At 45.7% G+C, this 14,605-nt stretch overlaps 1 protein-coding gene across 4 annotated transcripts in view; it reads right to left on the bottom strand.

Moving 5' to 3' along the window:
• LOC144798262 (zinc finger protein 713-like) overlaps positions 1 to 14,605 on the bottom strand; it is a 291,631-nt gene that overhangs the window by 206,928 nt on the left and 70,098 nt on the right. For all 4 annotated transcript variants that reach the window (XR_013603492.1, XR_013603491.1, XM_078669026.1 and 1 more), the window contains one exon: positions 8,677 to 8,797. Coding sequence is in view for 2 of the 4 variants with exons in the window: in XM_078669026.1 (XP_078525152.1) it covers positions 8,677 to 8,797 (121 nt within the window). In the remaining 2 variants the exon portion in view is untranslated. The remainder of the gene's footprint in view (positions 1 to 8,676; positions 8,798 to 14,605) is intronic.

Below are 14,605 nucleotides of genomic sequence, written 5' to 3'. Positions count from 1 at the left end.
TTCAAAAAGGGGGTGGTGATGGACAGAGTATCTGAGTTAATCAGAACACTCCTACCCAGTCAACAGATCAGGGCTTGATCCATCACCGTTTTTTAGCTCACTGCACCATCCCAATTCAGAACCTGGCCTATGCAAATTAGTCTGTCCCTGGCCCAGTGCATCATGGGAACAGGGCAGACCAAACTACCAAGCCAATTCTTCACTGGAAAGGAAACAAGCTTCCGGGGACCCTACGCGCCAGAGGCTTCATATAAAGGGCAAAGAGGAGGGGCGACAAGGGGCACCCCTGCCTGGTGCCCCTCCCAATAGGGAATCTAGAGGACGTGTGACCATTGACTCTAACTTTCACTATTGGGAAACGGAAGCAGTTTAAAATGCGGGTCCGCAACTTCTTACCAAAGCCAACAGCCAGCAGGACCATCTCAAGATAAGGCCAGTGCACCCTATCGAAGGCCTTTTCTGCATCTATGGCCAGGGGCATGTATTCACCCCGAGTGCGAGACGCCAGCTCGATCCGATGCAGAATGCGTTTAGTGTTGTCACTGGTCTGCCTCTGTGGGATAAACCCCGCTTGATCCGGCTCAACCAGCTGGGCCATGTATGGCGCTAAATGGGCCGCTATGATGCTAGTATATAATTTGATATAGATATTTAAAAGAGAGATGGGCCTGTACGCACTGCAGACTGTCCTGTCCTTCCCAGGCTTCGGAATAACAACTATCGCTGCCTCTAACATTTCCCCGGGTATCGTTCCGGCCTGATCGAAAGTATTAAACAGTGCTGTCAAGGTGTGAGCTAATTGGCTGCAGAATGCCTTATAAAAGCCTCCCTCAGCTTGTTGGCTAATAAACGGCCACACCTGTCCCCTCCACATAGTAGGAGTGGTGAAGTCTGAGGGCCGCATATTCGGCTCTATCCTAATCTAGGGCGGCAAGGTGTTTGCGTTCAACACAAAGTTGACGCCAGGCACGAGAAGCGCCCGTGCGTTGGTCCATTTGTTCTAGTTCGGAAACCCTTTGAGTAAGCTCCGCCCGTTTGCGGCTTCGCTCCTTATTAGTGGCTGAGGATATAGCTATGAATACTCCTCGCAAGACCGCCTTCAACGACCCCTATTGTGTCGCCAAGGAAGTATCAGAGTTAGCGTTGTGGGCAGCGAAATCTGTGATGGCTTCCTGGATTTGGTCTATTACATAAGTTTTGTGCAGCAGCGTGTCCCACAAGCGTCAGTGTCTTAGAGGTCGTTCCGATGCTGGCAGGAGAAAAGAAGCCAGGCCTGGTTAGTGATCTGACAAGGAAGCCGTCAGAATGTCAGAGCTGAGCGCATGGACTCTAAGGGAGGAGGAGCAGAGAAAGTAGTCCAGTCGTGCATATGTTTTGTGTGCCCCAGAGTAAAAGGTGAAGCTACAGGAGCATGGATGAAGGTGGCGCCAGAGGTCAAACAGTCCCAGCTCCTGAAGGTGGGCCCGCCCTGTGGAAGTGAGTACCCCCGCTTGGTGTGCTCTTTGGCAGGAGCGGTCCAATTCGTTGTCATAGACAATGTTAAGATCTCCACATAACAGTAGTTGGCGGTCTGCGGAAGCGGCGGACCCCCAAAGGGCTTGGAGAAGGAATTTGATCTGCCCATCATTAGGTGCATATATGGAACCCACTACAAATGTATCTCCCCCTAAAGAGAATTGGTATGTGAGTAGACGACCCTTGACTTCTGCCTCTTTCTGAAGAACATGGCCCCGGAAAGAGCGGGAGACTAGTATGGCAACTCCTGCTGACTTGGAACAATGGGTGGAGAACATCTGTGTTGGAAAGGCTCGGGATCGCAACCTAAAGTAATCTCTGGAGAGAAGGTGCGTCTCCCGCATGAGGCATATGTCTACTTCGGATTGCTCTAGGTAATTAAGGATCGCTCTGCGCTTAATCGGATTGTTCAAGTCCCGCAGGATAAGCGTGAGGACCTTAAGTGAATCACCTGGCATCAGTAGACAGTGAGTGAGTTAGGCTATGAAGTGTGTTGTGTTCGATGTGGGGAAGCAAGAGTCGAAAAGTGAACTGAGTGACGCAAATACTGATGGAATGCATACAGGAAACAGAAAAGAGGTGGACAAGGGTACCCACAGCCAAAAGACAACCCCAAAAAGAGCATGGTCCAAGGAACAGCCCCAACTGGGACAAGGGAAGGGAAACAAGGAATAGGGAGAAGGTCCAAAAATAGTGTCCGCCATCCCGGGACACCCAGGAGGTCGTCGTAGTGGGGCTCATGGTGTGACCAAGGGGAGGGGTCCTGCTCCCCCCACCGTCCACCCCTAGTCAGGGAGCCAGCTTCGGTAGCATACAATATCCCCGGTCATTCAGCTGTCTGGCTCGCCCCAGCCAGGGCCTCTGTTGCAGAGGCGAGGGCATCCTTTTGACTCTTCGCTATGTCTGCCTTGGTTGGTTTCCGGGACCGCCGGTGTCGGCCCTCTTGCTGCCACCTCGGCGGAGAGAGCTCCAGGTCCCGAGGTGGTGCTCTGGCTATCATCCTCCTCACTTAGAACCGCTAAGCCCAGAAGGCGGCAGGAGTCCACGAGCGAGCACATCTGGTGGAGTTTACCTTGAAACGAAATATGAGGCGGAATGGGTGGCCCCATGAGTATTGGATCCCGTGTTGCCGAAGATGTTCCGTCACTGGACGGAATTGCTGGCGGCGTTGCAAGGTGATCAGGGCGAGGTCCTGGTAGAGCACCGGGGAATGACCATTATAGATAATAGCGTGAAGTGTTGTCGCTTTCACGATGAGATCACGGAGGCTATTATGTCCATGTCGTCCGGGAAAGCGCCGGGATCCGACGGTCTTCCTATAGACTTTTACAAAGCCTTCGTGACTACCCTGGCACCCATACTTAAAGCAGTGTTCTGTGCAGCCCTGGAGGAAGGTCGCTTACCTGCCACAATGAGGGAGGCACAAATAATGTCACTGTTAAAACCCGGTAAGACACCGCTGCTTTGTGACTCGTATCGGCCTCTATCGCTCCTCAATAGCGATACAAATATCCTAGCCAAAGTACTGGCAACGCTGCTTAATTTACTTCTAGAAAAACTAGTTTTACCTGACCAAGCGGGCTTTGTGCCCCATCGGGCTACAGCTCATAATCTACAAACCCTCTTAGCGGTCCTACAAGACATTGACACAAATAGTGCGGCGGTGGCTGTCTTTTTAGACACCACCAAAGCGTTCGACTCGGTCGAATGGGACTACCCGATAGGGATACTGCACCATATGGGGATGCCCTTTTCCTTTGTTAATTGGATTCAGTTACTATATACTCAGCCATGTGCCAGAGTTCTCCTTAACGGCTCTAGATCTGCGAGCTTTCCGGTCGCCAGGGGCACAAGGCAAGGTTGCCCACTCTCCCCTGTTGTATTCGCCCTAGCGATAGAGCCCCTGGCTGCGAAGTTACAACAGCACCATAACCATAGGAGCCTCATATACCAATCCAGGCAGCTGCTAGTGTCGCTCTATGCAGACGACATAACGCTGTATGTTCACAAGCCACAGGATAATCTAAACCCAGTATTGAGGGAAATCACTAAGTTCGGTGCAGTGGCTGGAGTGCAAATAAACTGGAATAAATCTGCGGTCTTCCCCTTGATCGACCACACTCGGCCACATCCGTTGGACTATCCCCTGACGTGGGAGACAGATGACTTTAAGTATCTGGGCATCCAAGTCACCAGGGATCGGGAACCTCTACTGAGGCTTAATTATGGGCAGGCCATGGACAAAGTGACAGATAATATCTCCAAATGGATTAAACTACCCCTTTCAATGGCAGGAAGGATATCGTTGATTAAAATGAACATACTTCCGAAATTCTTATATTTATTCATAAACATTCCGTACTACCCTGGAGCCTTCTTTTTTCATACGCTTAATTCACAGCTAGTGCGCCTTATTTGGGGGGGTAAGCAAGCACGGCTGAAATTAACTACACTTATGCTGCCGTACCGCCTGGGCGGGTTTGACATCCCTAATTTCGAGCAATACTATTATAGCGCGCAGGCACATTTTGTGGTATACTGGTTTCACCCGCCCCGTATATGCCTCACCTTGCAGTAGTGGACGGCTACATGGCCCCTATTCCGACGTCCGAGTATGAGTATACGCCCTCTAAGGAGCGATACGAAGACCCTCCACAGTGGACTGCACAGTCCGAGTGTGTAATTGGTTAGCGAAAGCTGAGGGTATACAACTGATGTACTCCCCTACAGTGCCCTTGCGCCACTGTCCGTTATTGCCTGTCACGAGTGAAAGGATTTGCCAACGTATGCTAGAAAGACTAAAGTTGGGAACATGGGGAGATCTATATATTGGAGGGAAATTCCGCACGAAAGAGCAGTTTTTTGGAGACCATGTGCACTCCTTCATGGATGTGTTCCTATACACGCGCCTTAGGCAGAGCTTTAGGGCTCAAACCCCGGAGTTCCCGCAGGACCCGGAGACATTATTACACTTAATGTTGCAACCTGAAGCCCCCACACATGTCATTTCTATGTTGTATAAACGGGTGCGCAGCGCACCCCCCATTCATCCCGTTCGGGCCCGATAGGAGTGGGATGCGGACCTAGACAGCCCCCTGACGGATGAACAGTGGGAAGCGGCCTGTCTTCAAACGGAAGCCATATCCAGTAGCTGTAGGCTTTGGTTAGTGCACTACAAGTTCCTGCACCGACTTTATCATACCCCGGCCCAATTACATAAGATTCACCTTAGGGAAGATGACAAATGTCTACGATGTGGTCAAGGGGGGGTGGACTTTATGCATTTGGCTTGGAGATGCCCCCGAGTAGCTTCTTTCTGGGAGGAAGTATTTATGGGGTTAACTAGCATGGTGGACAACCCGCTGACGCTGACTCCTCTCGGTGCCCTGTTGGGATTGACAGGTGATGTACAAACACCGCACAAACAGCTTCCTTGCCATAGGAATCCTCCTGGCATGATGACAGGTGGCCTGCAGATGGGGTAGAGGGAGAGCCCCTAAGTTTAAGGATTGGCTCCACTATATGTCCACTTGGCAGGAATACCTCCATGTGTATGCAGAGCAACTACCGGTGAGGTCGCGGCCCCGGGACATATGGGGTCCCTTGACAACTTACTTAATGAGCCAGGGGAAGGAACCAAAGAAAGTGCGCAGAGGGAGTGACTGAGAGGCGTTGGGAGGCTGGAAGGTTGTAGTAGAGCGGGTGAGTGGGGAGTTGCAACGGGGGAGGGTGGGAGGGTGGAGGTGCCGCAGATCCTACTGAACTAATGGCCGAGGACCCAGAGACATTTTCTCGCTTGGCGAGTGGACTTCAGAACTTTGAATCTATACGCGGCCGATTGAGTTGGGGGGAGGGGAGGAGAATGTATTTGATACACGTTTGTAAGTTTAAACGCTCCGGATGAGCAGACTGCTCTGTTTGAGATTGTATATCATCATCCTTTACGCAATAAAGGTTTTTGAAATGTTTTTAAAAAGTGTTGTCGCTTTCGAGAGGATGGCTTCCTTTGTCTTGTAGTCTTGTAGACACACTAGAATATCTGCTGGGGGCGTTGGACGCACGTGGTGGGCCCACCCGGGGTGCTCTATCAAGGACAATGTCCGTACTGTCTGGAACCGCCAGAATGTGTCGGAACAAGCCAGCTGTGAAGGCGAAAAGGTCTTTAGTGTCATCTGAAGTCTTGACCCCCCGGATTCTAATGTTGTGCCTGCGAGATCTATTTTCCAAATCCTCTAGGTGTACTTGGGTATCCAAATGCTGATCCTGAAGGTGAATTATTTCCTGCTGAAGCATGGTTATTTCAGTCGCTGTAGTGTCACTGTAATCCTCTAGCGTAGCCACTCGCTTTCCTACGTCATCAACATCCTTGCGGATCTCCTTTAGTTCAGCCGTCAGGTCTGTTTTCACCGTCTGTATGTCGGCTCTGAGAGTGTTGAAGAGCGACTCCAAGAAGGCTTTAATGATGGGTTCGTCGGCGGGGCTGGGGGACTGCTGCGAGGACGCCATTTTGGGAGCTGCAGTCACCGAAGTGGGGACGGATTGAGCTCTACTAAAGATATCTTGCAGGGACCTCTGTTTCCTCGTTCTAGATGAGGACATGCTCATATGTTTCCCGGTTTTGCAGTCTCAGCATCTGCAGCACCTGTGATGTGAATGAGTGCATGATTAATGATATGATTCAGGCACCTGGGATGAAGCAACATGCATGCAGGCTAGCATTCCCTGACTGGCTTTAGGGGTATGTTTCACTTGACTATTCAGACTGTGTGTGGCTATCAGGGCACATTGTCACACTACAGGTCCCACAATGCAGTTGGGCGTTTGGGAGGGGCAGGGATTGGATTACTGGGGTTACAAATATGGCTTGCTCTGGGGGCATGGGCATTGTTAGGGGACGGGGTCACAGTTGCATCGCTCTTACCTTGTGATTGGTGTGTGGCACGGGAAGTGTCCAGTTGTGTGACCCCCACGCAGGCTGCAGGGTTGATGGTGTCCTCCACTTGGTCCTCCATTGGTGTGTTCTCGGGGACTGTGGAGTCTCCTCCTCCCGTGGCCAGTCTCTCCCCCTGTCTCTCTGTAATGCGCTCCTTGGCATGGCCTCTGAGGTCGCACCACCTCTTTTTGAGGTCATCGATGGACCGGTGCGTGACTCCCACCGCGTTGACCTTGGTCTTGGTGTGCAGCCAGATGCGTCTTTTGGTAGCCTCAGGCACCTTCCGGGACAGCTTCCCAAACAGCTGGTCATGGTTCCTGCTGACTCCCTCTATCAAGTACTCCAGTTCTTATTCAGAGAACTTGATTTTGCACTTCCTGGCTGTTTCACTGGGTCCTGCAGCTTCCTGGGACATTGTGATATCAATGTGCATCCTGTATTGGGACTGCAGGGTGTGTCTCTTGGAGCTCAGTGCTCTGCCTCCTCCTCTATCCAGCTCTGTGATCCAAATGAAGCATGGAGCAGGCTACTTCCTGGTGGTGATGTCATCATTGTGCTCAAAATGCGACTTCCCGTTTTTGCGATGTCGCAATCTGCGAGATCGCTATTTGCGAAATCGCAATTTGGGGTTGGGAAACAGCCGAATCTGCGATTTTATAGCGATTTTGGCAAATTCGCATTTGGCGATTGCGGCCGGTTGCACATCGTAGTTATTTACCGATTTTGGTGATGCATCCCATTCTGCGAATTCTGGATAGCGATTCGGTATTTTTCGCTATTTAGGATTCGCAGAGTGGGTGCTTCATGCATCTGGGGGATTGTTATTTGCAATGTCAATAGTTCAAACTCGCGTAAATGCGAGACCTATTGCTTTGCAAATGCTTGTATAATCATGTAGTTCGCTAATGGGGAGCACTTTTATTTTGGTGCCCGGAATATTTTTTTATCCGACCCGCCTAACTTGCAAAGGGCTGGCATTTTCTGGGGTAGTACTGCGGGGGATTTGTGGAGCTCCTGTGGGGCTACTTAGCCCAAGGGAAATCAAGTTGAGTTTTCCTTCCAGGAGCATGGCCTGCAGGCCTGCCTTCCCTTAACCCCTTCCACGCTCATGACGAGCTGGGCTGAAGTAGCCTCCTCGCACGCTCATGACGAGCCCAGCTCGTCATGAGGAGTGGCATTTTCGAATTACCAGCACAGTCGTGTCCCGAGTTACCGACGTGTTCCCCTATACCCGCCTGTTTTCTATGGTGATGGAATTACATTCCCCTGAAGAAGTGCTGACATAGCACGAAATGCATTGGGGTTTTTCCATTTCACCTTGTGTTAACCCGATTCCATGAATTTACAATGGATTTACTTTAAGAATGGATATTGCAAATAAGTGATAACTTGTCGTTTATATCACTATGGATATCATTTTGGTTGTACCAAAGGAATAAAACTTATGAGCTTCATCTGTCTACCCTTTCAATTATGCATGCTTTGATGCTATAAGAGTGCTCAGGATTGTTTCTTACTCCTAGTAAGCCTTCTCTTGGACCAAATGATAACATCAGCATATACAAAGACTGTCCTCTATTGCTCATAAAAATTGGCAATTTCTTAAATGATAAATAATTCAATCTTATTGCTTTATTAACTTTCCTGCTTCCTCAAATTTGATTGAAAATGCACCATTTATCCACTCTTTTTTCAAAATGTTCTTGGGTGGAGTACCCCCCAAAACCCCCGGAAGTTGTTTGCGCACGCTCGCTATGCTCACTCGCCGCAGTGCTGTGCGGCAATAATTTTATGGGTCACCACTTTAAAATTTCACCAGCCGCCACTGCCAGAATTAAACCCAGGGAATGACATCAGCAGAATAAGATCCGTTTTGCTCTTGAATTTACCTTGATACACACTGCAGGACCATTTGAATATTAGATTACATATCACTTTCATTAGAAAGATGAAAATACCAATAAATATTTTGGGAAAAACCTTTTGAGCATCATTGCCTTTCTTGCTCCCTTGACATTTGTATCACAACATAACTCATTTACTACTCCAGTTGCTGCTACCCAAACATCAGTTTAGAAAAAATATTTTTAAGAGTTATAAGAATAAATGTCACACAATGCTAAAGTCCCTTAGTCTTCATTTTTTTGCAATTCTTTAAACAGGGTTATGAAAAGCACATAAAAACAAACTAGGTATTTCTATATTTTAGAAAAATTTGAGCATATTACCAAGTGAGATTAAAGCTTGATGTATTTCTTTCATTACATTCTTGTAGAGTTCCTTCTGCCATTCATGTAAATGCTTCCACTCCTCTTCAGTGAAATAAGAAGCAACATCATGGAATGTAAGCTGTGCATGGACAGAAAATATTAAATCAAAAACTGAGCACCTGAATTTCAGTGAAAACATAATATGTATGAAACATTTAGGAATTAAAAATGAAATCTTTTTCCCTTTGTTAAGGGAAAAGTTTGAGTGCATTTGTATATACAGGCATATGGAAATGCATCCTTTTTATACACACTTAATGGAAAAAAGGACAAACTGCATTTTGGACTTTATTACTAACCTTTTACAAAATTCTATTTACAGGCCTACGTGCGGAGGTTCTGCTGCCGCCTATCTTTTTCTATGCGTAGATCACCACGTTTTTACTGCACAGTCGCTGTACACGTAAGCTTACGATTAAGGAGGCGATTCCGATTTTGGCCGGAAGGGCTCCGAATGATGGTCGGAGTCCTTCCGACCGAATCGGAGTGTGCTGACCACATTCCTTTCCGATCGAGTCATTCCGATGGGCTCGGTCAGAAAGGAATCCGACTCGGATTTCTGGATGGCTTACGACGGGCTCGTAGAGCCCGTCCGCCATCCGAAAATCCTTCAGTACTACCCCGGTGGCCTCTTTACGACGAGGGAGTACGATGGCAGTTTTTCACTGCCTTTTTGTGCTTGTGTTTCTGGCATGAAAAGGCAGTCGGAAACTATCTCTGGGTGCCCCCAGTACCCTATTGTGCCCCTCTGTTGATCCCTGAACCCGGTGGCAGGCACCTTGGGGTGCCGGCCACAGGGTGCAGGGATGAACTGCACCCCTGCTTTTCACAATGCAGGCATACATTCCGCACGGAATGCATGCTCCCATTGTGAAGTATACGAGTGCGACCGAACAGGGTTCGGTCGCATCGTACTTGCAGGGCCGTAACCGACGACAGCAGGTCGGTCGGTTACAGCTCCTGAACGATGTTGGACGGACCCGAGTCCATCCGACATCGGAATCGGCCCCTTAGTGGTAAATGTGGGAGGAACAAAGGGGATTGGCTGGAAGTACTTGTGCTTGTGAAGATGCAAAGGAATTTAAAACTACAAAAAACCTAGAAGAAATGGCTTGTTTGGGAACAATGTAAAATAAATGTACAGTTACCAAACACTCAATTCAAACTTTTGCTGATTTGTAGTTTACAAAAAGCAAGCATATACTTACCATAGCATCAACATTTCAACCTCTTTGAAATCTGTTCCAGAACCGTGTCTTCATCAGAACAACAAGAGTTGGATATACCCTTCAGCTGGTATGTTAGGAGGTCATATAGGCATACTGTGTCAGCCAACAAGTGATTTTTGCGGGCTAGGTAGGCACCCTTCACCATTATGGTGCACAACAGATGTAATGGTATCTATGTCAGGGAAAAACATTTGCACCCTGCCAGGGGCAATGAAAGAAACACACAAAAAATAGCAGTTGCTGAGGAACAAAAATAAATGTATTTGTAGGTACCAATGCTTTTGGCTACCAAGGAATAAGTTATTGCACACAATGGCAAGCAAGGAAGAAGTTGTTGCACACAATGGTGCTCTCAGTCTGCTTCATCCCCGACTGATTGGTCTTTGGGCTATATATACAATAAAGTAATGCAACCTCAGCCAAAAAGGAAAAGGACACAATGCCATACATGGGCAACGGAGAAATGCAAGATCAGCACCGTGCCAAATATAATGCACTTATACAGTGTAAGCAGAAATGAACGACCTGATGAGCAAACTAATGTGGAAGGTAGGAAAAGCAAAGTGACCTCTAAGTGGGCTCTGAAAACCTTTTGAAGATTGTCCAGGCAAGGTCAGATTGAAAAACCGGTGCAGCTCCGAGCAGCTTGTTACAGTGAGAAGTGAGATAGTTCAGTAGGTTTGAGATAGTGTGGGTGAAAACTGGAACTAAGTATGATATCTATGTAGTGCATACATATGGATATATATATATATATATATATATATTCAACAATCCTCCATTTAGGATATTTACATCCTACAATTGAGTAAAAAAAAAAAATATATATATATATATATATATATATGCTCCAAAAGCCCCACTCCCCCACCAGGGAAGGAAGCGGCTGCACTCGCGTGGAAGATTTAAACGATTAGTTTATTGCACAAACAGGACGCGTTTCGGCAGACGTGCCTTTTTCCCCTGTGTCAACCTGATTTACAAGAGTTGCCGCCATTTAAAGCATTCAAACAAATAATTACACATTTTTTTCTCTGTGAATTCATAAAAATAAAAAATGGACAAAAACATATTTATTTCTTTGGCGGCCATTTTGAAGTGGTTTTCTAAATAATCAAAAAGAGAACCATTTCACTAATAATAAATTGCTATCCCGCAATACATGATTTGGAGTCCTTCATCATGTCATTCATGAAAAATCATATAAGCAATTAAGCCCTGTATGGGCAATACCACTAAATTCATAATATATCAACAAAATTGAGCCCTGTATGGGCATGCTGGTGGTGTGTGTAGTTCATACAAATTAACAAAAAATCAATTTCCTCATTGCTGTATAAGAATTACATTATTGATGTTCACCAAGAACATAGAAATATTTACATCGGACTGGCAGAAAAGGTATATATACGTGTCACTAGATACATCTAAGAAACAAGATATTATTATCCAAGATGTATTGAAAGTTCTTCTTCAGAGTTAAGGCCAAATGGAATGCCAGTATGTAAATCAATAGTATACCTTGATTCAAGCCTTCGCAATCTTTGCAGTCTATCTCCACCTCGCTCACTCACTGGGATATGGTCAATGCAATAAAATTTTAACAATGTTCGGTCACTATTATGAACTTCGGAGAAGTGTCTCGCCACCGGATAAGTGGGATCCCTATTTTCAATAGCCCGTGCATGCTCAAGAATTCTCTTTTTGGCAGGGTGTTTGGTACTGCCAACATAAATTTTCATGCAAGGACAAACTAAACAAAAAAAACACAGAAAGGTGTAGTGCAAGTCAAGAAAAATGTTATCTTCTTGGTAACCTTTGTACCTGGCAATTGAAATGTTTGAACCTTTGTGCTGTTCTTGCATGCCTTGCATTTAGAGCATGGAAAGAATCCTGTCATGGTATCTAGCCTAGGGACAAAGGGAACTGGTTGATAATGACTCTTCACTAGATGATCTTTCAGTGATCTGCTACGCCGGAAAGTTATCTGTGGTTGTTCTGGTAGATCTTTACCGATCACCAGATCTGACTTAAGAATATGCCAGTTCCGGTAGAGTATCTTTCTCAGTCCCTCTGCTTCAGCAGAAAATGTGGTGATGAATCTACTCGATTTGACATCTTTTTCTGTAGATTGTCTGCATTCTTTCAAAAGGCTATTGCGTGAAATCTTCTTTACTTTTTCCAAAGTCTGATTTAGTAAACCGCTCTTGTATCCCCTGACCTTAAAACGATCAATAGCATCTTGTGCTGCTTGTTCGAAATCATTATCATTTGAGCAATTTCTCTTGATGCGAAGTAGCTCCCCATATGGGATACTTTTCTTCAAAGATGTCTGATGACTACTACTTGCCTCAAGGGTCGAATTACCTGCTGTGGATTTTCTAAACAGCTTCGTACAGATTTTATCATCTTTGATAAAAACTTGAAGGTCTAAAAAGGATACCATGGTTTGACTCATGTGCCCACTGAAGTGGAGGTTAAGGGAGTTGTTATTAAGTAGATCAAGGTATGTTTCTGCCTGTGATTTGGGGCCCTTCCATAGGATAAATAAATCATCGATATACCGATGCCATGCTACAGTGCAGTTCACGTATTCATTAAAGGGTTCCGCCCAGGCCACCTGCTTCTCCCACCAGCCCACGAATAAATTCGCATAGCTGGGGGCGAAGCAAGTGCCCATCGCGGTCCCCCTTATTTGCCGGTAGTGTTGCTTATCAAAAAGGAAAATGTTATTACAAAGAACAAATTCTACAAATTCCAACAACATTTCGTTGTGTTCAGAATATTCTGAATATATATATATATTTCATTTCAGGCACCATGTCCTGACTTTGCTGACACTATTGGTTAATTTTATATTATTGGCTAATCCTCTGCTCCTTTGGGTCCTATTTGTTTGGCACTCTATTCATATTTGGCACTTTGTCAGTATATTTGTCTGTTGCCCAATGTGGTACCTTTATTAGAGGTTGCGATCCGTTTAGTCTGTGTCTGAGCATATTTTGCCAGTCACTTCATTGTTATTTCTACTACCATGTGTCTAATTATTGTATTTTTTCCACATGTTCTACTGTTACTAAGTGTTCATTTTGTAACTGCCTTCTTGTCATGCGTGTATCACTTTAAATATTCTTATGTGCACTATTTCTATTTTTACTTTTGGGCGTGTTCCTTGAAATAAGCCCCTCCCTATGTTTTGTATATATACCTACACTTTTTCTGAGTGTCCCTATGTGAACAAGCTCCCTTGTGGAGTGAAACGCGTCATTTAAAATAAAAACGTTTTCCTGCATACTCACTGGAGTTGATACATTCTTGAGCCTTGCTGACCGTTCGATGTGGCGTCTTGAGATCTGCACCCTGCCGTAGCCTGTCGTCCATTGACAGGTTGGGATCCTTTCTTCATATATATATATATATATATATATATATATATATATATATATATATATATATGTATATATATATATATATATATATATATATATATATATGTATATATATATATATATATATGTATATTACCTACTGGCGGTCGCCAGTAGGTATATATAGTTAGGATTTTTTCTCTATGGGTTTTTTGAAAATTCTATGTCTAATAACTTTGGCGTTTGTGGACGGAATTGGCTGAAATTTTCAGGAAAATGGCACATTTTGTTTCTGAGCAGCCCTTGAAAATTTGGGGGGGTTCGTCCAGTGGGGGCCGAGAAAAAAGGGGGGTCCCAAAACGTGTTTTTAACATTGAGTTTTCCATAGGGCGGTTGGCCTCACTTTTAGCCCGAACGGCTGAATGGATTTGCACGAAACTTGGCAAAATTGTAGGGACTGGTAGCCCGATGTGCCTTTTGTAGGTCTCAATATATGTGCTCCAGTGGATTTTGAGAAATTAACGTTTAAAAAAAGATATATATCTGTAACAGCGGACCAGTTAGCGCACTGGTTCGCGGACTTTTCGCGCAACGGAGCTTTGTGAAGCGAAGCTGATTGGTTCTCCGGCGTCTGTCAACATTCCAAACAGTCCGTAGCGGCCGCCATCTTGTCTCTCGGTAGGATCGAGAGACAAGAGGAGGTCAAAACAAAGGGGGAAATAACTATAAGGGGGCATAGTAGATCCTCGCTGACCCCCTAGGTTTGATGTGGAGGTTTTAAAAGGGCCCCGCGGGGCAAAAAAAAAAAAATAATAATAATAATCGAACGGCTGAATGGATTTGCACGAAACTTGGTAAAATATTAGGGACTGGTAGCCCGATGTGCCTTTGCTATGTCTCAATATATGTGCTTCAGTGCATTTTGAGAAATTAACGTTCAAAAACAAGATATATATCTGTAACAGCGCTCCGCTTCGCGGAGATAAAATTATATGTGTATTATCTAGCTGTTGCTAACACCAGTTAGCGACGGCTAGTAGGAGATAGCGACCATCTTGGGTCCCACTTTGCATGTGAGTGATATTTATCACTAATGACATGCAAAGTGGGCATGCCAAGATGTTAGCGACTGGAAACAGTCGCTAACATCGCTATCTCCTATTATCAACTTTTGGAAATATTCGAGATAAGCGCGAATATCTCCAAAAAGTAACAGCTGCCCTGAGCAGTTCTTAGCCATGTTATCCAATGGGAGGTGGATAACATGGCTAAGAGCATTAGCTCGGTAAT

The sequence above is a fragment of the Lissotriton helveticus genome, chromosome 12 (genome assembly GCF_964261635.1).
Source record: "Lissotriton helveticus chromosome 12, aLisHel1.1, whole genome shotgun sequence".
Classification (NCBI taxonomy): Eukaryota; Metazoa; Chordata; class Amphibia; order Caudata; family Salamandridae; genus Lissotriton; species Lissotriton helveticus.
The sequence above is the reverse complement of the archived record's forward strand: the minus strand, read 5'-3'. Positions and strand labels throughout refer to the sequence as shown.